This window comes from Hordeum vulgare, chromosome 1H (assembly GCF_904849725.1).
Source record: "Hordeum vulgare subsp. vulgare chromosome 1H, MorexV3_pseudomolecules_assembly, whole genome shotgun sequence".
NCBI classification, from domain to species: domain Eukaryota; kingdom Viridiplantae; phylum Streptophyta; class Magnoliopsida; order Poales; family Poaceae; genus Hordeum; species Hordeum vulgare.
In genome coordinates this window covers 515,993,846-516,021,777 of record NC_058518.1, presented here as the reverse complement: position 1 = coordinate 516,021,777, position 27,932 = coordinate 515,993,846, and the positions used below count along the sequence as shown (strand labels likewise).

The window sequence follows — 27,932 nt, the reverse complement described above, 5'->3', positions numbered from 1 at the left end:
CCTGCCACCCCTCACGTATATAACGGCAACCTGAACGTTGAGGACTTTCCTGAGATTATTATGTGGAATAATAACATTAATTAATTAATGGTCTTTTATCAGTTTTGTATTTTAATTTTGAGACGAGACTGCCATGCCATGCAATTTACTCCCTCCGTTCCTAAATATAAGTCTTTAAAGATGTTTCATTAGTGGACTACATACAGATGTATATAGACATACTTTAGAGTGTAGATTCATTCATTTTGTTTCGTATGTAGACTTCTAATGAAATATGTTAAAAGACTTATATTTAGGAACGGAGGGAGTATTTCCATACTGCTTGGCCTCGTCTGGGTCCTCTTCCACCAATAGAGTACAGTACGTGACCACCCGCCACCTTGGACGGAGGACACCTTTACATTATTCATCGAAAATATCAAAAATTTATCCTTTATACTTGTGGGTTATAACCATACAACTTGATCCCAATGGAGAACATATCACTCCTTAGACTGTATGTTTCTGGAAGTCCATCAGTAGATCCAAGACCGACAAGCTCATAGGAAACTGTAAGAAGACCATGTGGGGCATCAATGGCAACATCATGGAGAATCAAACATTCATTAATTAGCTTGTTTATTTAGAATATTTGCTTCATTTGAATATCATATTATGTTTGATTTTCAATTTTTAAGTTTGAAAACATCAAGTTCAAAAAGTTGTTAATTGTTTTGCATAATTGACGTAAATATTCGAACCAATATGTTGTTAAAAAAGTTGAAAATGGAAGTTGAGTTTAAAAAAGGTGATGATAAAAAGCAAATGAAAAGTTTTAGGGAACTAATTTTTTTGGGTATGGGTTTTTGATTTGGACACTAACTTTTGGAGAGTGGTTAGAGTTTCCCTAAGGGAAAGAGTGATGGATTTTTGGAGCCCGGGTGTATTGGAGGACCCTATTTAAATACTTTAAAATCACATTTTTAGTTTCAAAAAATTCTGAAAATAATTATACATGATCTTATGGATGTATATTACATACATATAAAGTTTGGTGATGAAATAAGTAAACATGTAAGCTATACAAAAATGACAAAACTGTGATTTCCAAATAGTGAATAATACATGCACTTTCCATCTTTCCGACATCACAATTTTGTCATTTTTATGTAACTCACATGGCTATTTATTTCAACACCAAAAATTTGCACATGTGTAATATACATCTATATAAACATGTTGATTTATTTTCAAAATATCTTGGAACTTAAAAAATAACATTTTGACACTATTCAAAATATAGGGGTTCCATGCGCCCGTCCTCTAAAGTGACTTTTTTGGTGAAATTGTTGATTTTATGTTCTTATACTAAAAAATTTGAGCTAAAAAAAAAGCTTTATTGGGCCAAGCCCAAAGCGTAAAAATGTGACGCATTGTGAAAGTTTTGAACCGACAGCACCTAATTGATGCACAGTATGTCAAAATAAGTAGGGTTATTTAAAACAAAATAAATAGACCGTCTATTTTACAAGAACATTCGTCGCGTATTTGAAAAGTGTTCATCGCATTTATTGAAAATATTTTATTTATATATAAAAAGAAGAAAACCTTTTTTTAATGATGAGAATGGGAACCACAATTTCAGTAAAACTTGAAAGAAAAAACGGTGCAAACAGGTGATGTCTGTGCGAGCAACAAATAAAACAGGGTTTACCGTTACCTTGTCACCTCTCCTCTACAGGAGGATGAAGAATCGTGGCAAGGGGAAGAGAAAGAGAAGCAACCGTACCATGATCCACGAGAGCTAGAGGAGCAATCGGCTAGATCCGCAACAGCACCGGCACTGAGGCCGAGAGCCGATCAATCTACTTGGTGGTAAATATCTTGCTAAAGGTACCTGGTAAAATCAAGACGTTTTTAATTTGTGGTGGTTAGCTAAACATTCGGTGCCCACAAATGATGTTCGAGCGCATCGTAATATGTCAACCACATCTTCTTGTGGCATGTGCGGGGCAGCGGACTCTTGTCTCTTGGCGACATTCGTTGTTAGAATGCTCAATGGCAAGGTGCATCTTTGCACTTGTTGATGGGGAGCTAGCTTAACACGTACCTATGTTCAAAGACAAAACCTAGCGCCAAGCGGTGGCTCTTTTTCATGAAGGATACATTATCACATGCTGCCTTCGTAAGACTTTCCGTGATGTGGTGGGCGATCTGATGGTCTACAAGGAAGGCAAGACAAGATGAGATATTCCAAAGCCCATCAGCACTCATCTCTTCATCTATAGGTTCATTGATGAACTTGACATGCTTCCAGGGAAGACGCAGAAGGCTCCGATGACCACAAGTAGAACTGTGGTATGGGCCAAAGCACCTCCAATTGGGTATGTCAAAATTCATGTGGGTGCAAGTGTTGGATTTTTTTCTAGTAGGCCTTTGGCCCAAAGCCCAACTAAAATATGAAATTCTCATGACCCATTCTTGCATGGTTGTGTGTGTGGTGTGAATGGAACTAATGTTTAGTTCCATACTGCTAGTTGGGAGAGAATTGCATCACTTTATAAGGTGGGCTCTTCTACCACTTGTAAGAGCATGAGAAGAGAAGAGGCCCTCGCTCGCCTCGCCACGCCACGCCCCGTCACGACGCGTCGCGGTTTGTGGGATTGAGCCGAGCCGTGCTCATACCTACGCGCTTATTTTTGCTGGTTCTGCCATGATCTGAGACGTCGGATCGTGGGTCCAATCCACGTCTCTCCATCCCGCCGCACATATATACGCGAGGTGCCTGCCAACCCTAGCCGTCGTCACAACATATGATTTCGCACCGTTCCAGATCATTGCGCCACCATCCAAGTATTCTCCATCCCTCCTCCCGGCGTGCACCGCGAGAAGGGACAATAGGCCTCCGGAACCCTGCCTCTCGTGATCCTGTACGGGAGAGGGGCGATGAGGTTTTTGGGGAGCGCACTCCCGCGATTGCTGGCAGCGATGATTTCCTCAACAGCGACTTCTTCCCTAATCTCGGCAACCCCCGTTATGCTAGTCTGCATGCTAGAATTCTTATGTCTAGTTTGTGCCATGGATTTAATCTATTCATCTACTATGCTAGTCTGCATGATTAGTTCAATCTCCATTATTTCCTTCATAATTTATTTACTATTTATTCAAATTAAGTCTCGTATCAATTTTCTCATATATTCAACAATCCAAAAACCTGATTATAGGCAATTTACTCCAAGTGGTTTTGCTGCGCATCTGAAGCCGTCCACCTTCAAGTGGATGCAATATAAGAGTTGGAGCACGAGAGCAGTCTATTGGTTTCAAACCATGTACTACTATGACGCCACAAAGGTCAAACCTGAGGGCGATCTTAATCCTGCACAATAGGAAGCTTTTGAGAAGATTGATACCCTTTTCAAGGGCACCCTTTTGAGTGTTCTTCACAATTCCACCGTGGACTCGTATATGTCATTTGACAGCGGCAAGGATATGTGGGCTGCGCTCGAGGTCAAGTTTGGGGCTTCGTCCGCTAGAAGCGAGTTGTGCGTCATGGAACAATTCTATGACTACAAGATGACCGATGAGCTCTCTGTTGTTCAACAAGCTCATGAGATACAGTCTTTCGCGAAAGAGATGACACGTCTCCAATGTATCTATAATTTTTGGTTGTTCCATGATGTTATATTATAATTCTTGGATGTTTTCTAATCAATTTATAGCAACTTTTTATCATTTTTTGGGACTAACCTATTGACATAGTGCCAAAGTGCCAGTTGATGTTTTTTGCTTGTTTTTTACTTTGCAGAATATCAGTACCAAATGAAGCCCAAACACCGCGAAACTTTTTGGGGATTTTTTGGGCCAGAAGACATCCAGTGGGCCAAAGAAGTGCCAGCGGGGATGGTCGAGGAGACCACAACCCACCAGGGCGCGCCTGAGGCCCCGGGCGCACCCTGATGGGTTGTACCCTCCTCGGTACCCCTCTCCACCGCTTCTGACGCCTATAAATTCCCAAATATTCCAGAAACCCTAGAGGAATCGACGAAAAACACATCCAGCCACTGTAAGTTCCAGAACCGCGAGATCCAATCTAATACCATCACGGAGGGGTTCATCTTCCCCATAGGTGCCTCTCCGATGATGCGTGAGTAGTCCATCATAGACCTACGGGTCCGTAAGCAGTAGCTAGATGGCTTCCTCTCTCTCTTTTGATTCTCAATACAATGGTCTCTTGGAGATCTATTTGATGTAAATTTTTGCGGTGTGTTTGTTGGGATCCGATGAATTTTGAGTTCATGATCAGTTTCTATCCATGAATATTATTTGAGTCTTCGTTGATCTCTTATAGGCATGATTACTTATAGCCTCGTATTTCTTCTTCAAATCTTTGGTTTAGTTAGGCCAACTATATCGATTTTTCTTGCCATGGGAAGAGGTGCTTTGTGATTGGTTCGATCTTGCAGTGTCCTCTCCCAGTGACAGAAGGGGCAGCGAGGCACATATATATCGTTGCTATTAAGGATAACAAGAAGGGGTCTATTCCTACATGAATAGATCTTGTCTACATCATGTCATCGTTCTTATTGCATTACTCTGCTTTTTCATGAACTTAATACACTAGATGCATGCTAGATAACGGTCGATGTGTGGAGTAATAGTAGTAGATGCAGAATCATTTCGGTCTACTAATGTTGGACATGATGCCTATATAATGATCAACGCCTTGGATATCGTCATGAATGATCTTCTACCAATTTCCCAATAGTAATATTTTCACCCACCGTGTGTTATACTCATGAGAGAAGCCACTAGTGAAACCTACGCCCCCCGGGTCTATTTTTCAACATATTGCTTTCCGATCTATCTTTTGTCGCTTTTGTTTTCAGATCTCTTATTCCAACAAACCTAAAAACACCTTGCTGCACTTTTTATTTGCCCTTTTTATTTTGTGTTCTTGAGAGATCTATCTCTCCAATCTATCACTACCTAATCTATCTTTTTACCGTAGAGAGATTGACAACCTCTCTTTCGTGTCGGGTTGCAAGTATTTGTTCCTTGTGTGCAGGTGTTGTACGTAGTGGTGGTGATCCTCCTATTGGTTCAACACCTTGGTTTCATAACTGAGGGAAATACTTACCGTCGTTGTGCTGCATCATCCCTTCCTCTTTGGGGAAATACCGACGCAATCTCAAGCCATGTCAAAGGAATTTCTAGCGCCGTTGTCGGGGAGGAAGCGGTCTCTTCTACGTGCCAATCTCTAGCGCTGAGGAGACACCATCATCATCTACCAGGTTCCTAATCACAAATCTCATCTCCTAGCAATTGAATTATTTGCCATTTGCCTCTCATTTTCCTCTCCCCCACTTCACCCTATTTGCCGTTTTATTCGCCCTCTTTTTCATTTGCCTTTTTCTCGTCAGATCTCTTGCTTGCTTGCAATCTTGTTTGCGTAGTCACGCTGACTCAAGAAAACACCAAATTATGTGACTTTTCCAATACTAATAATAATGATTTTATTAGTACTTCGATTGCTCCTCCCACCACTAGTGCGGAGTCTTGTGATATTAATGCCGCTTTGTTGAATCTTGTTATGAAAGATCAATTTTCCGGTACTCCTAATGAGGATGCCGCGTCCCATCTAAACACATTCGTAGAATTGTGTGATATGCAAAAGAAAAGAAGATATGGACAATGATGTAGTGAAGTTGATTTTTTTTCCTTTCTCTTTGCGGGATCGTGCAAAAAAAAATTGGTTTTTCTTCTTTACCTCGCAATAGTATCGATTCTTGAAATAAGTGCAAGGATGCTTTTATCACTAAGTATTTTCTGCTCGTGAAAATTATTTCCCTTAGGACACAAATTATGAATTTTAAGAAACTTGAGCATGAACATGTTGCACGATCTTGGGAAAGAATGAAATTAATGCTAAGAAATTGTCCTACTCATGGTTTAAATCTTTGGATGATCATACAAAACTTTTATGCGGGATTGAATTTTGTCTCTAGAAATCTTTTAGATTCCGTCGCGGGTGGTACTTTTATGGAAATTACTTTGGGTGAAGCTACTAAATTGCTAGATAATATTATGGAAAATTATTCACAATGACATACTGAAAGAGCACCTACTAGCAAAAAGGTTAGTTCGGTTGAAGAAATTAGTACTTTGAGTGAAAAAGTTGATGCTTTGATGAAGTCGGCTGCTAGTAAAAATTCTCCTATTGATCTTAATGATGTGTCTTTGTCTATTTTGATTGAGCAAAATAGTGATTCCATAGATGTGAATTTCGTCTCGCGAAACAATTTTGATAACAATGCTTATAGAGGTAATTTTAATCCTAGACCTTTTCCTGGAAATTCCTCTAATAATTATGGTAATTCCTATGATAATTCTTCTTACAGTAATAATAGGAACCCCTATGATCTTGAGAGTAATATTAAATAATTTATCAATGCGCAAAAGGTTTTCAATACTACGGTTGAAAAAAAGTTGAATAAGATTGATGATACGTCTAGAAGCATTGATAGATTTTTTCATGATGTGGAAAATCTCAAGTTGAAAGCTTTTGCACCTAAGATTTATGAATCAATTAAAGCTTTATATGTATCTATGGATGAAGGTAAGAAAATAACCGCTATGCTTAGAGCTAAAAGAGAATTTTTAGAAAAAGCGTTTTCTAGTGATTGCTTTCAGAAAAATGATGAAGATATTAAAGTGATTGGTGTTTCTTCTATTTATACCTTGTTTATTAATATTAAAATTTATGATAAAGGGGCTGAAGTAGAGTCAACTTTAGCTAGAAGGCGTCCCAATAATTTGGAGGATGAAAATCTTGATGAAAATTTTGATGAAAGTGGGTTTGAAGAGGTCAAAACTTTAATTAGTGATGTGCCCGCTATTTTGGATTGCAAAGATTTTAATTATTATAATTGCTCTTTGATTGAATGTATTTCTTTGCTGCAATCCATGTTGAATTCACCCCATGCTTATGAACAAAATAAACCTTTTACTAAACATATCGTTGATGCCATGATGAAATCTTTTGAAGAAAAGTTGAAGTTGCAGATTTCTATTCCTAGAAAAATAAATGATGAGTGTGAACCTACTATTCGGTCGCATGCAAGTCATGCAGCAAGTAAGAAGTCTTTCTCTTGTGCTATTTATGTTTGTACAGTATAAGATGACTGTGGATTCCAGTGTTGCTAACATGGTGAATCTCTCTTCATTGATGTCGCGCAGGACATTCAACAGTGAGGGCGTTCTAGCTTCGCACTCGAAGGCCAAGCACGAGGCTGGGTAAGAGGAGAGGAGAGGAGGATGTTGGCTGGCTGGCTGGCTCAAGTTATTATTTTGATCTGTCTGCCCTATGAGATTATTATCGTTATGCTGCTGTGTTAGGCTATCTACTATATCCTTATGTTGTCGTGTTCCCTACCTACCTAGCCTGATCCTGATGGAAGGGAAGGGAAGGGAGAAACCGTTGAGCTGTTAGTGTTGAGTTGTTGAATCGAACAAAGCTGCTGTGATTCGGAATTGGAATTGGAATTGGTTGGTGGAATGCTATGGTAGTATGGTCATCATCGTTTTGAATGAATGAATCTTGTGTGGTTTGGGATGCAATGCATTTTTTTAGCTTCTCAATTGGTGTTTTTGAACTGGAGTGCAGTTGTTTCATGTGGAGGTGAAATGTTGGAAAATCTTTTGCAGCTTTGGTCCACAGAAAAATGCAACAAGTTATAGATAATAGATGTCTATAGTTATTAATCCGGTCTAATATGGGACATCCAAGTAGCATACATTTTATAAGCAAAAAACTGACTGCATTTTTTTTTCAAATTAAAATTGGTATTTATACCGTGCAAATGGAAAAAAGAAGAAATGCTTGTAACTATTGACAAGAAACTTAAGCTGGATTTTTACCAGTACAGTACGTGGCCACCGCTGCAGCAGAAAAACATTCGGTAGCAGCAGTCATCTAAACTAAGATAGTAGGAGTAATCCAAAGTAAAGAGCCTATAAAGTTCATACATGAACTAAGATAGGTTTAGCAGCCAGTTGATCGACCAACTTTGCTAACATCCTACGTACGTACCAAATAAATAGGCACAGTCGGCATTGAGATCTTCAAAATTAAGGCCAAGGATTGCTTCCTCTTGTTGCAGTAGCACTAGTTTCTCCCTCAACTTCTCTATTATTTTTTGGGATATTTTTTATCTTTTAGATAGAAAGGTTTAATTGAACGCTCAACAAGTACTCTCATGGTAAGTATATATATATGGGATCATTAACAACTACTAAAGCATGTCTATGCATTAAAAACAGAATAAAAAAGCAGATCTCAAATTGAAGATATCACAAAAATAACAAGGATGCATAAAATGCTCCCAAATGAACTCAAATCAGAATCTGCGCATACATTTTACACAAACATATATGCCAAAACGAGATAACAAAGAGACCAAAAAGCAAGATGATCACATAGATTAAATCCAACATTGCCGGTTATCAAGTCACCAACATCACAATTCACAAGGTACGCATACAGTACATCATACTTGGCAGTGCAGCACCATGGTCCATTACATGCTCGGTGGTTTGTAATACTAGAGAGTACCAGTTTAAGCATTACAACCAAAAGGAGTACATAAATAGGTAATTAAGCTTGCATTGTTGACATGGGGTTGTTCGACAAATCTTGGACTTGGTGTAGGTAGCGCAGCTCCAGCAAAAGGTCAAATGGCAAGCCATGTTGCTTCAGAGGGTAAGCTCCTACAAAAGATGTATCATCAGTACAAGGTATGCATGCAGCATGGATGTGTATAGTTGTACAACAAATTAGCTTACAAAACTAAACACAAGCAATAACTCGTGGAACTTAGGAAGGAGTGTTCAAACACAAGCAATCAGCGTCTGGAGTAGAATTTAATCTATAAACATGTCTAAAACTTGTACCAAAGGTGACTTAATTACCTACGCCAGTGGAGGAAATCCATCATCCGCGTAACCAGCCCCTAAGTCAGATCGTTCGTCCATAATCCTCTTGAACTCCGCCATCATCTTTGACATCATCTCAGACCTCTTGTCCTTCAAGATGGACTGCCTCACCTCCAAAATACGGAGTTTGGCATGCCAGAGGGCCCTCTGGGCACGCCTGTCACGAGCAGCTGCCTCATCCCTCTCTTGTTGTGTTTGTGTACCATAAGCAGGTTGACATGGGACTCTCTGTTGATGTGTGAACTGATAATAATGAGAAAAACGCAATACTAATTAAGCAAACATATATACCACAAGAGTTTTCTAGACAGACAAACAATAGCACGTACAGGAGGGTGTGGATAGATGGCATGTAGTACTCCCCGATTTCTTTGCGGTCCATTGTTTGGTATCTGATTGTCATGGTAGAGCACAAGGACCTTGAGTGCTGCGATGCTTGCTTCTACTCCCTGCAGCTCTTGATCAATACGCCCCAGTGATGCGTGAAGCATTGTTCTAAAGGACGTCTCTAGCGCCGTCTTGGCCTTAAACTTGCACTTCAACAACTCTGGATTAACCAATATGAATCCATGCCTTCCTGGATAGGTCCTGACATCGATATTGATTGCTTCTTGAAGGGGGGCTTCCTCATCCAATTGAAATCGAACCAGATTAGCTTGATTCACATCAGTGATGTGCAGATCTTGAAGAGCAGCGTCAACATCAGCAAGGCTGGAAACTATTCTGACTTGGGCTTGGGCCATGGTGGGATTGGGATATATATCCTGTAAAAGAAACAACTTTGAGTTCTGGCGGCAGAGAATGACGGCGGCGCTCGCGGACGGAGGATGGGGACGGGGAGGGGGAGGGGGAGGCGGAGGCTAGGTTTTGAGGGGAGGCGTATTTATACGGAGGCGCTCGTAAGCATCCCGGAGGCGTTTTTCTCATAATTATGAGAAAAACGAAATTGGTATGAATTAGTTTCACTAAAACGAAATTGGTATGAATTAGTTAATTGACACCCCATGATTTGTTTTTGTTACGTGCTGGTCTAGATTGATGCTTGACTGAAATTGTCATCACCTATTATCGTAGCTATGCATAGATTGATGCTCACTGAAATTGTTATTCACCTATGATGGTAGTTATGCACATATTGATGCTGGCTAAATTGGTTAGTCGCCTATTGTGGTAGATATATGCAGAGATTGATGCTTGACTGAAATTGTTAATCGGCTATTATGGTAGATATGCAGAGATTGATGCTGAATGAAATTGTTAATTGCCTATTATGGTATAGAAGATAAGCAGAGATGTTGAATGAAATTGTTAATCGCCTATCATGGTAGAAATGAATAGATTGATGCTTGACTGAAACTGTTGTCACGTATTATTGCAGGATGATAGCGAGGAGGATGATGATGACTCTCACGATGATGAGGATGTTAGCGTTTGAGGAGTCCCAGAGATATGCGCCAGATGAAGATATTGAAAGTTAGTTGCAGCAGCAAGATAGATAGAAGTTGTTAGCATATTTCGTGTTTATCTTTACTTTGTTTCTTTGCTTGCAAGTCACGGTTGTAACTAACTCTTGTATGCATATCCGGGATAAGCCCCGCTCTATTAATAAAGACCACGCGGCCTCCTACGGGAGGTAAGACGCTTCTGCAAAATTTACATGGTAATCAGAGCATCCTCTTCCATCTAGTCTAGATCAACCTCCCCCTTTGTCCCCATGGCATCATCCAGCTCCACCAGCGCACCCAGCCTCAACGCCCAAGTCACCGAGAAATTAACTCAGGACAATTTCATCCTCTGGCGGGCACAGGTCCTGCCACAGATTAGAGGTGCTGGGTACTTCGGCTACCTTGATGGATCCATCGCCAAGCCAGATGAGAAGCTCGTCTCCACCGACAAAGAAGGAAAGGAGGTTGCCGTCCCCAACCCTGCATATGCGATCTGGCTGTCCCAGGACCAGGTCGTGCTGGGCTATCTTCTGAACTCGCTAAGCAAGGAGGCGCTGATCTCTGTTGCTGTGCTCGAATCTGCACAGGAGGTGTGGAAAGCGCTTGGCAACATGTTCGCCTCTGCTTCACGAGCTCGCATCAACAACCTGAGAAGCTCCCTCGTCAACGCCCAGAAGGGGAGCCAAACTGCAGCAGCTTTCTTCATCCGCATGCGCTCCTATGCCGATGAACTCGCTATGGCGGGAAAACCGGTGACGGATGATGAACTCGTCTCGTTCATCACATCAGGCCTCGACATGGAGTACAACCCTCTTGTGTCGGCACTGGAGAACAGAACGGAGCCCATCACTCCCGATGAACTCTTTGGACAACTGTCCAACTTCGACCAGCGGCTCGAGCGTCTTCAAGGAGCAGGCTCGAACGGCTTCCGGTCGTCCGCAAACGCAGCAGCACGCGGGCACGGTGGCCATCCTTCACGAGGTCGAGGCAATGGAGGCCGAGGCGGCCAAGGCCGCGGTGGACGCCCCTTCTACAACAACCCTAGGGGCGCTCATCGGCAGGGAGGCCAAGGTGCTGCACGCGGTGGCCAAGGTGCTTTCCGCGGCAATGGAGGCGGCACCCAAGGCACCAATGGTGAGGATCAAAGCATCCAACAATGCCAAATCTGCAAGAAGTATGGCAAGCACACTGCCAGCGAGTGTTGGTGGCGTTACGAAGATGACGACAACCATCAACAAGGTGAACACATGGCTGGCTCCGCCTACACCAACCCCTACGGGATCGACACCAACTGGTATGCTGATAGTGGAGCCACCGACCACATCACCAGCGAGCTAGAGAGGCTGACACACCACGACAAGTATCGTGGACAGGAACAAGTACACACTGCCGGAGGTACAGGTATGAGAATTGCACATGTTGGTCATTCAGTCATTAAAACCCCATCACATCAAATTCGTCTTCGAAAAATCTTACATGTTCCTAGTGCCTCCAAAAATCTTCTATCCGTTCATCGCCTTACTATTGACAATCATGCTTATATTGAATTTTGGCCAACATTCTTTTTTATCAAGGACCAAGTCACGAGGAGAATAATATACCAAGGCAGATGTGAAGGAGGTCTTTACCCATTGATTCCATACGCTAGGACATCAAATAAGCAAGCTTTTGGTGCGGAAAAATTGTCGTCTACTCGATGGCATAGCCGGCTTGGTCATCCTTCTTTTTCCACTGTTCTTCGAGTGCTTAGGAATAATAAGCTCGCCTATCATAGTGAGCCAGAGTCAGTGTGTGATTCATGCCAAAGAGCAAAGAGTCATCAATTACCATATCCCTTGTCAACTAGTGTATCTACTGCTCCTCTACAATTTGTGTTTTTCGATGTATGGGGGAAAGCTCCTGAATCTGTTGGTAGATATTTTTATTATGTAAGTTTTATTGATGACTTCAGTAAATTTACATGGATCTACCTCATTAAGAAAAAATCTGATGTCTTTGAAGTCTTTCATAATTTCCAAGCACTCGTAGAACGAAAGTTTGACAGAAAAATTATTGCCGTTCAATCTGATTGGGGTGGTGAATTTGAAAAATTAAACCCATTCTTTCAGAAAATTGGCATTTCCCATCATGTCTCGTGTCCCCATGCACATCAACAAAATGGTTCTGCCGAAAGAAAACACCGTCATATAGTTGAAGTCGGTCTTGCTCTTCTTGCTAATGCTTCCATGCCTCTTAAATTTTGGGATGAGGCCTTCTTAACAGCCACACACCTTATCAACATGTTGCCTAGCAAGGTCATCAACTTTCAAACACCTTTAGAACGCCTCACCAATACCAAGCCAGACTACAATTCCCTTCGTGTGTTTGGATGTGCATGTTGGCCAAACCTTCGACCATACAAGTCTCGCAAACTTTCGTTTCGATCCAAACAATGTGTTTTCCTTGGCTATAGTGCGCTTCATAAAGGGGTCAAGTGCTTAGATGTGGAAACCGGTCGCGTCTCTATTTCCCGAGATGTTGTGTTTGATGAAACAGTATTCCCCTTTGCATCGCTTCATTCTAATGCCGGTGCTCGTCTTCGTCAAGAAATTTTGCTTCTTTCAGCGCATCTTCGTCCCACATCACCATTTGATCATGGGGGGCATAGTGACTGCAATGATTCAAATGTTGCTAATCCTCATACTTTTAACCCCGTGTCTACTGAGCATGTTGCAGAAAATACAGGACAAAATGAAGATGGAGTCACAGAAAAAAAAAACGGCAGCCAAACATCTCCCGTATTGCATGTGCAGCAACAGCCTCATATGCCTTTGCATGGCGAGCGATCCCAGGAGGATCCACCTGTGCCTCTCCTACGCACGTACGTCAGGCGCGGAGTTCGAGCCAAGACCGATCCACCTGTGCCAGCTCCACCATCCACATCAGCCGACCCGAGCGGCTCGTCTGGCGACAAGTCTTCAGAAGGCACAGCAACAGCAGCTGACCCGGTCGACTCAGATCCAGAGGCTGGTTCAAATGGGTTGCATGGAGACAACAGCAAATCAGCAAGCGACGGTGAATCGCTATCTCCTCAAGGATCCTCTGGTGCGGTGCAGTCCAACTCCACTGCGCCGGCTGCTGGATCTCCTGCATCACGCAATGCTGCAGCTCGCCCTCAACCTACAACTACAACACGCCCCGCTACACGACTCCAAAGTGGTAAAGTACAACCGGTCAACTATAGAGGTATGGTTAAATACAGCATGCTGAGCAGTACAAATGAACCTGACACGGTAGAAAAAGCACTGGAAGATGCTAAGTGGAAAAGAGCTATGGAAGAAGAATATAGTGCACTTCAAAAAATTAAACGTGGCATTTAGTACCTAAACAAGAAGGCAAAAATTTGATTGATTGTAAGTGGGTCTATAGGATTAAAAGAAAAGTTGATGGTACTATAGATCGCTACAAAGCTAGACTAGTTGCCAAGGGATTTAAACAACGATACGGAATAGACTATGAGGACACCTTTAGCCCAGTAGTCAAAGCTGCTACTATCCGTCTTGTTTTGGCTATTGCTGTTTCCAGGGGATGGAGTCTTCGACAACTAGACGTACAGAACGCGTTTCTTCATGGTGTTCTGGAAGAGGAGGTTTATATGAGGCAACCCCCAGGCTTTGAAAATCCAAATGCACCGTTTCATGTTTGCAGGCTTGACAAGGCTATCTATGGATTAAAGCAAGCCCCAAGGGCATGGTACTCTCGCTTATGCTCAGGGTTACAAGCCTTGGGGTTTGTGGCTTCCAAGGCTGACACATCTCTGTTTATTTATCATAAATCTGGATTGACAATATATATGCTTGTATATGTTGATGATATAATTGTCACCAGTTCTTCAAATGAAGCAATAGCAACATTGTTAAAGGACCTAAGCAAAAGTTTTGCACTCAAGGATCTGGAAGATTTGCACTTCTTTCTAGGAATTGAAGTGAAGAAAACTAGAGATGGTATAGTCTTGACACAACAGAAATATGCATCTGATCTTTTGACTCGAGTTGGATTACAAACTTGCAAATCAGCACCTACACCTCTCTCCAACACTGAAAAAATATCTGCTCATGATGGAGATCTATTGGGAAGTGAGGACAGTACAAGGTACAGAAGTATAGTAGGTGCTCTTCAGTATTTGACTCTTACTAGACCGGATATTGCTTTCTCAGTAAATAAAATATGTCAGTATCTCCATGCACCTACCACCGTACATTGGACAGCAGCAAAGCGTATACTCAGATATGTTAAAAACACACAAAGTGTTGGACTGAATTTTACACGATCACCCTCCACTTTGGTAAGTGCCTTTTCTGATGCAGATTGGGCAGGTTGTCTTGATGATAGAAGATCCACTGGTGGCTTTTCTGTGTTCTTTGGACCCAATCTCATCTCATGGTGTGCAAAGAAACAAGCTACTGTATCAAGGTCAAGTACTGAAGTAGAATACAAAGCTCTAGCAAATGCAACAGCCGAAATCATTTGGGTTCAGTCCTTGCTCACTGAACTTGGAGTGGATCAAAGACAAACTCCTTGTTTGTGGTGTGATAATCTAGGTGCTACCTATTTATCAGCTAATCCAGTTTTTCATGCTAGAACAAAGCACATCGGAATTGACTTTCACTTTGTCAGAGAAAGAGTTGCAAACAAATTATTAGATATTCGATTTGTGCATTCAAAAGATCAGGTTGCAGATGGTTTCACTAAAGCTCTCCCTGTGAAATTATTGGAAGAATTCAAACGTAATCTCAACTTAATAAAGTTGTGATTAAGGGAGGATGTTAGCGTTTGAGGAGTCCCAGAGATATGCGCCAGATGAAGATATTGAAAGTTAGTTGCAGCAGCAAGATAGATAGAAGTTGTTAGCATATTTCGTGTTTATCTTCACTTTGTTTCTTTGCTTGCAAGTCACGGTTGTAACTAACTCTTGTATGCATATCCGGGATAAGCCCCGCTCTATTAATAAAGACCACGCGGCCTCCTACGGGAGGTAAGACGCTTCTGCAAAATTTACAGAGGACAGCTTTGATGAGGAGGAAGAAGAAACACCCAAGGTAGTATGTTCGTTCTTGATGTGCTCTTGTCTATGTGTTTATTAGCATTTTTCCATGTGATGTTTGTTTGTTACCTAACACCTGACATGATTGTGCTATTATTGTTGGAAATGTGCCCTAGAGGCTATAATAAAGAGGTTATTATTATATTTCTAGTTCATGATAATTGTCTATTATTCATGCTATAAGTGTGTTAACCGGAAACCGTAATACATGTGTGAATACATAGATCACAATGTGTCCCTAGTGAGCCTCTAGTTGGCTAGCTCATTGATCAATGGATGATCATGGTTTCCTGATCATGGACATTAGATGTCATTGATAATGGGATCACATCATTAGGAGAATGATGTGATGGACAAGACCCAATCCTTAGCATAGCACTAGATCGTGTCGTTCGTATGATAAAGTTTTTATAATGTCAAGTATCTTTTCCTTAGACCGTGAAATTGTGCAACTCCCGGATACCGTAGGAGTGCTTTGGCTGAATCAAACATCACAACTTAACTGTGTGACTATAAAGGTGCATTACGGGTATTTTTGAAAGTGTCTGTTGGGTTGGTACGAAACGAGACCGGGATTCGTCACTCCGTGTGATGGAGAGGTATCTCTAGGCCCACTCGGTAGAACATCGTCATAATGAGCTCAGTGTGACTAAGGAGTTAGCCACGGGATGATGTGCTACGGAACGAGTAAAGAGACTTACCGGTAACGAGATTGAACAAGGTATGGGGACACCGACGATCGAATCTCGGGCAAGTATCATACTGATAGACAAAGGGAACTCCATACGGGATTAAGTGAATCCTTGACATCGTGGTTCATCCGATGAGATCATCGTGGAACATGTGGGAACCAACATGGATATCTAGACCCCGCTGTTGGTTATTGACCAGAGAGTGTCTCGGTCATGTCTACATGCTTCCCGAACCCGTAGGGTCTACAGACTTAAGGTTCGATGACGCTAGGGTCATATGGGAATAGTGTACGAGGTTACCGAAGGTTGTTCAGAGTCCCGGATGTGATCCCGGACGTCACGAGGAACTCCAAAATGGTCCGGAGGTGAATATTGATATATAGGATGAGGGGTTTTGGACGCCGGAAATGTTTCGGGCGTCACCGGTAACATACCGGGACCACCGGAAGGGTTCTGGGGGTCCACCGGGAGGGGCCACCAGCCCCAAAGGCTAGCATGGGCCAAAACGTGGAAGGGAACCAGCCCAGAGTGGGTTGGTGCGCCTCCCACCAAGGCCCAAGGCACGGGTAGAGAGGGAAAGGGGGGAAACCCCTAACGAAGATGGGCCTAAGGCCCATCTGGGGTGCGCCACCCCCCTCCTCCCTTCTTGGCCGCCACCACCAGCCCTAGATGGGGGCTGGGAACCCTAAAGGGGGCGCCCCCTCCCTCTCCCCCTATATATAGTGGAGGGTTTGGCCTTTGGGGAGACACAGAAATCTCTCTCTCAAGGCAGCCCGGTTCTTCCTCCTCTTCCGCGCAGCTTGGAGAAGCTTCGCCGGAATCCCTCGTAGCTCCACCGCCACCGCGCCGTCGCGCTGCCGGAGCTCTCCCTCAACCTCTCCCTCCTCCTTGCTGGATCAAGGTGCGGGAGACGTCGCCGGGCTGTACGTGTGTTGAACGCGAAGGTGCCGTGGTTCGGCACGTAGATCGGAATCACACCGCTATCTGAATCGCTGCGAGTACGACTCCATCAACCGCGTTCCAGTAACGCTTCCGCTTAGCGATCTTCAAAGGTATGAAGATGCTCTACCCCATTACTCGTTGATTTCTTCATAGTAGATCCTTGTTTGGCGTAGGAAATTTTTAAAAAATACTACGTTCCCCAACAATTATGCAGAAGCAAGAGACTGGGAAGAAGAGTGCGGCTGGAAGCGCAATACAGACCCCTGTTACTGACAAGACGGCCAAGATTGCAACACCATCAGGCATTATATGCTGATGCCCTTTGTTTGCAGGTGACAAGAAGGGGGCTGTCCATGTTGCCACCCCATACCCAGCCAAGAAGGCAGCCATGATGCCCTTTATATGCTGAGCCATCAATCTTAACTAACAGCAGCAGCAGACAAACTAGCAAATAATAATCACAGCATCCATCCTTCTTTTGTTCTCTATACTTACTAGAGAAAGGAAAGGAAAAAAAAAACACAGCCGCAGCAGCACAATAACAAGAATGAAATGATTCAAGCTAAGCTTCGTTCAAGTGTCAAACTATATAAAAGGAGTAATCTCATCTCATCGGTGTTCATGCTACACCTTGCTTGCTAGCTAGCTAGACAGAAATCACTTCAAGTCATGCCAACATCACAGTTCGCAATTCATGATTGCCTGCTCCGCACAAATACAGTAGTATGCTGCGAGCGCATAACCGATAGCAACACAGCTCAAACGCGCTCAAAGCGGACATGAATCCCCAAAAAACGACCACGATTATATTAGCTACAGGCTCTGGTTCATCAGAATCCTCCTACTCTCTCCTCTTCAGTCATCAGACACACTCACACGCACCGCCTCCTTGAGCCAGCCTGCTCTAACACCACCTGGTCACACATCAAGACAATGCTGCTGCAAGATAAAACAAACACGCACCAAGTTAAGTCAGCCACATCAAGGGGAGGCTTGTTTTAGGAGATTGCAAAGCAATAGCAAATCCCATCAGCAAGATCACTACACAAAGAGGTACCTCGCCGTTGGTAGCATTCGTGCGGTAACCAGCGTGTCCCTGCTTTGCTCAAGTGGCCGGTGCGGACGAGTTCAGTAGCAAGTCGAGTCGTACTGCATTCATAACCAAACACACACACATATCATCATCATCATCTTAATCTTAATCTAAAGGCAGCGCAATTGATTAAGCTTTTTCTGAAAATTTACAAGTGTTACATACATACGGTTTCTTAGACAGACGGTCTCCTGGATGATGGTACTTGCAGTTCATCTGAAACTTACAGTAGCCCTGCCTCATGTAGTGGGCACACTCGGGTTCACCAGGCCTTTCAGGATACATGACGCTCCCTTCTTGTTGCTCCACACCATTATCTGACCTTGTCAAACTGTCGTATGCACCTGAGCCAGTCCTCTCACCAAATGCTTCCTGAAACAGCATAACATCCATGAGCACCACAGGTAAGAAATAAGGGGGGAAACAACTGAATTGAGCATCTACTTTGTTTCAATTGGGTGACCCGGCATATCTTTACTTCTGAGAAATGAAAAAGTTCAACCATGGTCATGATCAGTATTCAGTATTGTAGCAATACAAGATCAAAGAGCAACCTGCATTGCGCTTAAGATTACACAGATAACCATTTTTATTTTGTTTCAACTGGGTGACATGATATATTTTTACTTCTGAAAAATGAAGACAATTCAATAAGATCACGATCAACATTGTATGAAGGTCAAAGAGCAACCTGTATTGCACTTGAGATTCTAGATAAAAACAATTGTTTGCTACTACACAGATAACCAATATTTACTACTCCCTCTGTAAACAGATATAAGGTGTTTTAGAGACTTGTGTCAAGTGTCTAAAACGTCTTTTATTTGTTTACAGAGGGAGTATTTAGCATCTCCTAGCACTTCATAGTCCATACCATCATTTTTTTAAGTGGCCATCTTTGTGTTCTGTGAATACTTCAAACATTGGCAGCGCAGACTTCATTCATACAATGAGGTCATAGACAAGCACAGAAACAGTAACATACTCACCGTAAATCGGAAAAGAATTCTCAACACACAGTTTATTAGGTTATCATTTGCATAAATATCAATGCTAGTACACAATTTATTCGGTTATCATTTGCATAAGTATCAATGCTAGTACACAATTTATTAGGTTATCATTTGCATAAATATCAATGCTAGCACACAATTTATTCGGTTATCATTTGCATAAATATCAATGCTAGTAAAGATCTCTATCCACTAAAAAAGCAAATGTAGTTTTCTCAACCCAGTTCCCATTACACAGGACTGAGCTGATCAGTACTACTGCTATTTACTATACTTTAATGGCATGCCTAAAAATGCAACAGGGATGAACCAGACAAAAAGGAACAATTGCAAACTAGTTATGATTGAATCTATAGTGTTACTAGAACACCGGCCAATAAGAACAGAATATACCTCTGTAGTTGAATATATATCTTTGGGATGACGAAATTCACATAGCGACCCAAATTGACATTTCCCAGACTTCATATAGAAAGGGCAGTCTGGCATGCCATGTATTTTAGGTCCAATCTGATCAGAGTGAGCTGGATCTGAGGGACTCCACATAGCTGCAAGTCTATCTTTTGGATGGTGAAATATACATGCAGACAGATATTTGCACTTCCCAAACTGCATGTAGTACCGGCAGTCTGGCTGACCAGGTCTCTCAGGATACTGCGGCTGCTGGGGCAGAACTTCTGGGGTAATTCTTATAGATGGATGATGATCATCAGTGGTAACAGATCTTCTCTCAGGATACTGCGGTTGCTGGGGCACATGGTCTTCTGGTGTGATTCTTGTAGATGGATGATGTTTATCCATGGTAACAGATATTTTTGCATCTGTTGGGCTCTGCATGGTAGGATTTGCATCCTCTGGGTGATAGAACTTACATTGTGCCCCAAACTTACAGAACCCACGCTTCATATAGAATGGGCATTCTGGTTCCTCAGGTAACCCGGTTGGATATTTATCTTTCGGGTGGTGATAGTTGCACGCTGATGCAAATTTACAATCACCAAATCTCATGTAGAAGGGGCAATCTGGTCTGCCAGGCCTCTCAGGATAGTTTACCTGTTCTTTATCTTTTGACTGTTTTGGGTGGTGATATTTGCATGCTGAAGCAAACTTGCAATCACCATACCTCGCAAGGAAGGGGCATTCTTGTCTGCCAGGCCTCTCGGGGTAATCCACGTGCTCCTCCTGCTTGCACAAAGGTCCATCTGAGCTATCTGCTGAACAGCAACCATCGGAATCATCTGAAGCAGATGACCAATCTGACTTCTACATGAAGCAGACAGGATAGGAGATTAACATAAAGGCAGACCAATCATAATCTAGGAAAGTACAGTGCAGTGTCGCAAAAGTAGCAACATCCAAGAGATGTGTGCAAATGCAGATCTAAACATCGCATAATATAGGGAAGAAAGAACATGTACCTTTTTCGCCTTTCCTTCCGTACTAGGCAGTACTTTTTGGGGAGGTAGAAGCATTCTAAATATGCTTGGTGGCAGGACACCGGAGGTAGATGACGTGTCATGGTCAGAAGACTTCTTTGAGTATGATGTGTCATCTACGGTCGCACCATCAGAAGATCTCTTCAAGTGTGATCTGTCGTCTAAGGTCGCATTATCGGAAGATTTATTCAAGTGTGATCTGTCATCTAAGGTCGCACCATCGGAAGATTTCTTCAAGTGTGATCTGTCATTTAAGGTCGCATCATCGGAAGCTTTCTTCATGTGTGATGCCTCAGTTAATGCATGGTCAGAAGATTTCTCCGTTTCCAAAGCATTATCCTCCCACCCTGTTGGTGAACTGAACCGAGCATCAATGACATGGTCTGGATGGTTAAAATGACAGTTTTTGCCATATCTGCAAGCACCAGTTCGCATGTAGTAGTCACAGTTTCTTGCTCCCTGAAAAGTCATTTGGACTACCATTCAGTTTCAACATTTTCCAATATAAATCATAAGTACCAACTCCAATAGATGAAAAGATAGCATAAGCATACTTCTCGAATGGGAAGGCCAAGGCGGTTCAGTTCCAGAATTTCTGCAGCGCCATGATCTCTTCGTTCAGAGGGACGCCATGAATCATTTGTCTTAGCGTTAAACTGCTGCAGTGACAATATCATCAAAAATGAGGATGATAAGTTGCTAAATAGCTCATGAACAAAGTAGTGGATGAGGTGCATATTAATCAGTTACATACTAAATAGCTCATGAACAAAGTAGTGAATGAGGTACATATTAATCAGTTACTAAATAGCTGCTCATGAACAAAGTAGTGAATGAGGCACGTATTAATCAGGTTTCCAAACGTCCACTACGGTTATGGTTATCGGCAGATAAAACTTCTAAAATGCTACATCATCTCCTGCTTATTTGGGGACCAGAAAGGATGCGAGAGACTACATTCTTTATATAGAGAAGGGCACGTTGAAGGGCATGTATATGCACATATATGTAGAAGAAGCATACAGCAGGGACTGCACCTGTGGGCTTAATGCATTGAAATATAGATCACGGTACTGCCTACCCAGTTGCATGACAAATGTCACGGATATGACAGCGATAACTTACACAACCTGTTGTGGTAAGCAAAATTGCAGCATTCTACAAAGTACGGAAACCAACAAAGTTTTCTTGCCAAAAATGTTTAAGAGTAATACACAATACGTTAGTGAAGTGGCACGAAGTTTACCGGTGGGTGATTGAAGTGGCATGAGGGCCCGTATGTGCAGGTCCCTTTTGACATGTAAGAGGGGCAGTTAAGTTTTCTGGGCTTTTGTGGATATCTTCTAGCAGGCGCCCTATACTTCTCCTTGTTAACTATACCCCAATCTCTGGTACCTTGGTAAGCTGCCGTGTCCATAGCAAGATCATTCTCAGGTGCACCCCACTCATGGCGGACACGCTCCACTACATCCTTGTGCTTATCAACAGCGAAATCAGACAGTGTTGCTCCCTGTTTATCCCCGGTCATTTGCTCCAACATGTTCGCCTCAGCATGAACACCATCCATGTCCTTGCCTGCTATCTGCTCATCACCAATGCATGGCTCAGTCTCATTCTTCTGACCTTCCAAAGCAGCAGCATCACTGGATGTACCCCATTTATCAATGATGACCAGTTCCTTTACATAGCCATGTCCCTCGACATCAATATCATCCTTGGTTCTGCCATTTTTATCGATGACACCTTGACTCCCCACCGTATCATGTTCCTCCACAGGACTCTCATCCTTGATTGAGACTATTGCATCACTGGCATATTCCACCACTGCCTTATCATGGTCTTTCACCACAATATCATCCATGGGCACTGTATCCTGGTCGTCTATGATCAACAACTTATCCTGATCTTCCATGGCAATATCCATGTACTTTGGGTCAATGACACCTTGCTCCACCACCATTTCCTTTTCTTTGGCGGTGTACTCGTCCTTAGTTGCTCTTGAACATTGCTCCAGAGGCTTCTCTTGCTTTTGAACAGCAATGTCAACGGTTCCACCAATGATACCTTGCTGCAACACCTCATGATCTTCGACAGAAGGATCATCATCCATGGTGGTTAAATCGACGACACCTTGCTCCACCACCTCTTGTTCTTCGACAGAAGGATCATCATCCATGGTGGTTAAATCGACAACACCTTGCTCCACCACCTCTTGTTCTTCGACAGAAGGATCATCATCAATGGTGGTTAAATCGACAACACCTTGCTCCACCACCTGCTGGTCATCCACAGCAATAGCATCATCATTCTTCATGGTTGTTCCCAAGACGTCATAAGTGGTACATTGCTCCACATTCTTTCCTTGATCCTCAACAGCAATGTCATCTGAGGAAGTGTGTGTTCCTTCCACGGCACCTGGCACCAGCACCTTGTGATGTTTGACATCATTGTCACCATCTATGGCCGCATCCCCTTGGTCAATGACACCTTGCTCCTGATCATCCTTGGCACCATCGTTCTCCGTGGTTGTTCCCAAGTCATGACAAGTGACGCATTGCTCCACTGCCATGTCATGGCCATCAACAGCAGTGGCATCTGCGCTTTCACCATCTGTGCCAACGAGACCTTGCTCCGCCGCCTCTTGAACTGGCACAGCATCAGCCTTCTCAGTTGATCCCAGCTCACGATCCAACATCTCTGATTGTTCCTCAGCAGCAATATATTCATCCCTTGGGTGGGTGGCATGTTGCTGCTCCATCACCTCTTGAAGTTGCACCGCGTCATCATCATTGTCCATGGCTGGTGTTCCCAAATCTTCACAAGAGGTAGAGGTGCTAGTGCATTGCTCCAGCAGTGGCTTCACCTGCTCCTGATGATGAGCATCGACAGCAATGGCATAATTATGATCATGTATGGTTGCATCCCGGTCAACAGCAGTGTCATCTTGTGTGGCTAGACCAACTCCAGCAAGAGCAACGACCCCTTGCTCCAGCTGCACCTCCTGAGGTTGGACAGCACGATTATCCCGGGTTGATCCGGTTGGCAGCCCATGGGTGGGCAACTCTTGTTGTTGGTGGGCAGCAGCAGCAGCAATGGCGTGATCCCTTGGGGTTGGAGGGGCGGTGGCATCTAGGAGCTTCAAGTGATGATCATCATCATGTATGGGTGCATCTGCGACCTTCAAGTGATGATCATCATCATGTATGGGTGCATCTGCGACCTTCAAGTGATGATCATCATCATGTATGGGTGCATCTGCGACCTTCAAGTGATGATCATCATCATGTATGGGTGCATCTGCGACCTTCAAGTGATGATCATCATCATGTATGGGTGCATCTGCGACCTTCAAGTGATGATGGTGAACAAGACTTGTGTCCCGGTGCGGATGCGGATGACGATCATCCATGGGGGCAGCAGCAGCAAGGCGGTGGTGGACAGTGGAGAACAATGTAGGTTGGTGGCGGTGGGTGAGTAGGGGCAGATCCCCCTTGTGTTGGTGGAGGACGTTGAGGCCCTTGGTGGGCCCTGGGTCGTGGCCGCCCTGCGTTTCGTCCTGGCGGTGGTGGTGGTGGACGGGAGCGGAAGGAGCGAGGGATGGCGTTGTGGTTTGAGGAGCAAGGATGAGCGCCCTCTTGGCCTTGGGAGCGTGGGTTGGCTGCTGGTCCTCCGCGTCCTGGTCCTGGTCCTGGTCCTGGTGGGAGGCGGATGCGGATGCGGATGCGGATGCGGTGGAGGAGGGTGGTGGAGGGTTGAGTTGGAGGTCGGGCTTGAGGTGGAGCAGGAGGCTGAGGCCTCGCCCGAGCCTGGGCGAAGAGGAGGCGGCGGCCGGGGTTGTGGGCGAGGAGGGGAGCGCGATGGCGGAGGAGAGGGCACGGATGGAGCCGAGCAGGCGCCTCCCGAGGCCAAGCGGCGACGGGGTGGGCGCGATCGGCGGTGGAGAGGGCGGCGGGGTGGTGGGGTGGGCGTCGTCGCCGATCATGGTGGGGCGATGATGGCGGGGGCGGCGGCGGCGGCGGCGTGGAGGTGGGGGTGGGGAAAGGAAACCCTAGCTAGCTAGCTCCCTCGCTCTCTGGATTTGGATTGGATTGGATTGGAATGGAAGATGAAGCAAAAGCAAAGCGTACGGAGAGAGAGAGAGAGAGAGAGAGAGAGAGGGGAGAGGAAGCGTCCCTCCTACGCCAACTACTCCTCCACTCCTGTGGTTGTACTTGTAGTTAGTTTTTTTTTTGCAATGCGGCCCCTCGCGCCGCCCGTTATTCGCGCGCCGTCCTCCCACGCACAGACCATCCTCCCATGTTTATTCTGCACTGCGGCCAATGTATGTATCTCCATGTTCGTTACATGTCGAGATTAATACATTTATTTGAAATTGAGATTTTCAATTTCTTGCACATATTGACGTAAAATTCAAAGTGAATTCTTTAAATTGATGTTTTGGGATCACAAGGTAGTGTGTAGATCTACTGCTTTGCAGATTATTACCACTATTGATAATGCATACATTTTGTCGTTTCGACATTATGATTGTTTTACAAAGTGCTCTCCCACACATTTTGCTAAGTCATGACATAAGGCGCAACGAGTGAGTCTACTGACTTCATCAGATTATACTCCCTAGTGTCGCGAGATCTACTCCATTTTAGAGATTATCTTCAAGGTGTCATATTTAGCAATTTAAGATTCACATTAATGGTTTCAAGATAACTTCTTCAAATAGCCATTAATTTTACTAAATTAATTACAACATCAACCATGGTGGTCTTAAATTTACTGTAGGTAAATTAATTATCTCTGCTTTACCCATAGAGGTAACATATGGCTATAAGGCATCAGTCGTACTAGTATTTGCTCCTTCGAAGCATTTATTGTTGTTGTTCACTAAAATATTTTACTATCATAGTAAATATTGTTCTTGCACACTTTGCTTGAATATGTAATAGCAAACTACGGAAATATTTTCATATACGTATGATAATCGTCTATTACATTGGTAAAACACATGGCAATGATTGAGTGTCTCAACATTTTCGCAAGGTCCACACCACATCGTGGTTATAGTTTCATAGTGACTAAACCAATGTTAAGCATGCAAGTATGTACGTTTTGGCAGTGATTCTAAAGTCACACACTACCTCAAGAATGAAGTCCAAAACATTAGCAATAATTTCATCACATGTGTCGTACTGAAGGATATACCCAGGTTCACCAAGGATCACCTTGGCCATGATTGTTCTCAAACAAATCATTTATTCATAGATGCCACTTACTCCTAGAAGTAAATTAAATAAATGCATTAGCATTTTCGAGTAAGCATTGGTTGACATTTCCAAATACAGTAAGTACATGTTAGGTGATATTATTTATTGTAAGATGATTCATCACATCAGTCATTGTATCCACATCCGGCATTTGTGGCCACTATAACTCCACCTTTGAAATATGTGTCATGGCTATTCTCTTAATAGCTAAGTATGTTTATATGTATCCGGAGGATGCAGACCGACCGCCGTCGGTGCTCCGTTGGCGTGCGATGGGCCCGAAGGATGTAGATTCACCACCATCGATGCTCCGTAGGCGTGCGACGGGCCCGGAGGATGCAGATCCACCGCCGCCGGGGCCGCCTTGTGTTGGGGAACGTCGCATGGGAAACAAAAAATTTCCTACGCGCACGAAGACCTATCATGGTGATGTCCATCTACGAGAGGGGATGAGTGATCTACGTACCCTTGTAGATCGTACAGCAGAAGCGTTAGAGAACGCGGTTGATGTAGTGGAACGTCCTCACGTCCCTCGATCCGCCCCGCGAACAATCCCGCGATCAGTCCCACGATCTAGTACCGAACGGACGGCACCTCCGCGTTCAGCACACGTACAGCTCGACGATGATCTCGGCCTTCTTGATCCAGCAAGAGAGACGGAGAGGTAGAAGAGTTCTCCGGCAGCGTGACGGCGCTCCGGAGGTTGGTGATGATCTTGTCTCAGCAGGGCTCCGCCCGAGCTCCGCAGAAACGCGATCTAGAGGAAAAACTATGGAGGTATGTGGTCGGGCAGCCGTGAGAAAAGTCGTCTCAAATCAGCCCTAAAACCTCCGTATATATAGGTGGGAGGGAGGGGAGGAGGCAGCCTCAAAACCTAAAGGTTTGGCCGAAATTGGAGGTGGAGGAGTCCTACTCCAATCCTACTTGGAGTAGGATTCCACCTTCCCACTTGGAAACTCTTTCCACCTTGTGTTTTTTCCTTCTCAAACCTTATGGGCCTTAGTGGGAACTTATTCCAGCCCACTAGGGGCTGGTTTATCTCTTCCCATAGCCCATGAGACCCCTTGGGGCGTGACACCCCTCCCGATGGTCCCCGGCACCCCTCCCGGCACTCCCGGTACACTACCGATGAGCCCGAAACTTTTCCGGTAATGCACGAAAACCTTCCGGTAACCAAATGAGGTCATCCTATATATCAATCTTCGTTTCCGGACCATTCCGGAAACCCTCGTGACGTCCGTGATCTCATCCGGGACTCCGAAAAACATTCGGTAACCAACCATATAACTCAAATACGCATAAAACAACGTCGAACCTTAAGTGTGCAGACCCTGCGGGTTCGAGAACTATGTAGACATGACCCGAGAGACTCCTCGGTCAATATCCAATAGCGGGACCTGGATGCCCATATTGGATCCTACACATTCTACGAAGATCTTATCGTTTGAACCTCAATGTCAAGGATTCGTGTAATCCCGTATGTCATTCCCTTTGTCCTTCGGTATGTTACTTGCCCGAGATTCGATCGTCAATATCCGCATACCTATTTCAATCTCGTTCACCGGCAAGTCTCTTTACTCGTTCCGTAATACAAGATCCCGCAACTTACACTAAATTACATTGCTTGCAAGGCTTGTGTGTGATGTTGTATTACCGAGTGGGCCCCGAGATACCTCCCCGTCATACGGAGTGACAAATCCCAGTCTTGATCCATACTAACTCAACGAACACCTTCGGAGATACCTGTAGAGCATCTTTATAGTCACCCAGTTACGTTGCGACGTTTGATACACACAAAGCATTCCTTCGGTGTTCGTGAGTTATATGATCTCATGGTCATAGGAACAAATACTTGACACGCAGAAAACAGTAGCAACAAAATGACACGATCAACATGCTACGTCTATTAGTTTGGGTCTAGTCCATCACATGATTCTCCTAATGATGTGATCCTGTTATCAAGTGACAACACTTGCCTATGGCCAGGAAACCTTGAC

General features: G+C 43.9%; 3 protein-coding genes and 1 non-coding gene across 11 annotated transcripts; 1 reads left to right on the top strand and 3 right to left on the bottom strand.

Moving 5' to 3' along the window:
• Nucleotides 1–8,442: 8,442 nt before the first annotated feature.
• On the bottom strand, nucleotides 8,443–9,739 carry LOC123422088. Its single transcript, XM_045107652.1, has 3 exons — nucleotides 9,300–9,739; nucleotides 8,947–9,198; nucleotides 8,443–8,745 (listed from the first exon to the last, which is right to left on the bottom strand). Exons 1-2 carry the CDS (start codon nucleotides 9,711–9,713, stop codon nucleotides 8,947–8,949), a joined length of 666 nt encoding a protein of 221 aa, XP_044963587.1. The 5' UTR covers nucleotides 9,714–9,739; the 3' UTR covers nucleotides 8,443–8,745.
• Nucleotides 9,740–11,163: 1,424 nt separating this feature from the next.
• Nucleotides 11,164–11,303, top strand: LOC123423764. The gene has a single exon (XR_006621339.1). It is a non-coding gene; the product is annotated as a small nucleolar RNA Z247 (small nucleolar RNA).
• Nucleotides 11,304–17,700: 6,397 nt separating this feature from the next.
• LOC123452916 lies at nucleotides 17,701–24,182 on the bottom strand. Of its 8 annotated transcripts, none has more exons than XM_045129681.1 (8): nucleotides 23,846–24,182; nucleotides 21,921–23,803; nucleotides 21,229–21,333; nucleotides 20,657–21,133; nucleotides 19,632–20,501; nucleotides 18,395–18,597; nucleotides 18,190–18,281; nucleotides 17,701–18,071 (listed from the first exon to the last, which is right to left on the bottom strand). In XM_045129681.1, the coding sequence occupies exons 1-8, from the start codon at nucleotides 24,081–24,083 to the stop codon at nucleotides 18,058–18,060; spliced, it is 3,882 nt and encodes a 1,293-aa protein (XP_044985616.1). In that variant the 5' UTR covers nucleotides 24,084–24,182; the 3' UTR covers nucleotides 17,701–18,057. The 8 variants fall into 8 exon arrangements, 6 of the variants coding, with proteins under 6 accessions (XP_044985616.1, XP_044985624.1, XP_044985637.1 ...); XM_045129689.1 differs by having other exon boundaries at nucleotides 21,921–23,978; nucleotides 24,021–24,182; XM_045129702.1 differs by having other exon boundaries at nucleotides 21,921–23,852; nucleotides 24,021–24,182.
• A 45-nt stretch (nucleotides 24,183–24,227) lies between these two features.
• LOC123403159 (protein enabled homolog) lies at nucleotides 24,228–24,826 on the bottom strand (the record flags this gene model as incomplete). The annotated part of the gene is made up of 1 exon (XM_045097122.1): nucleotides 24,228–24,826. A coding segment is annotated over exon 1 (429 nt), but the record flags the coding sequence as incomplete, so codon positions are not given.
• Between the last annotated feature and the right edge of the window lie 3,106 nt (nucleotides 24,827–27,932).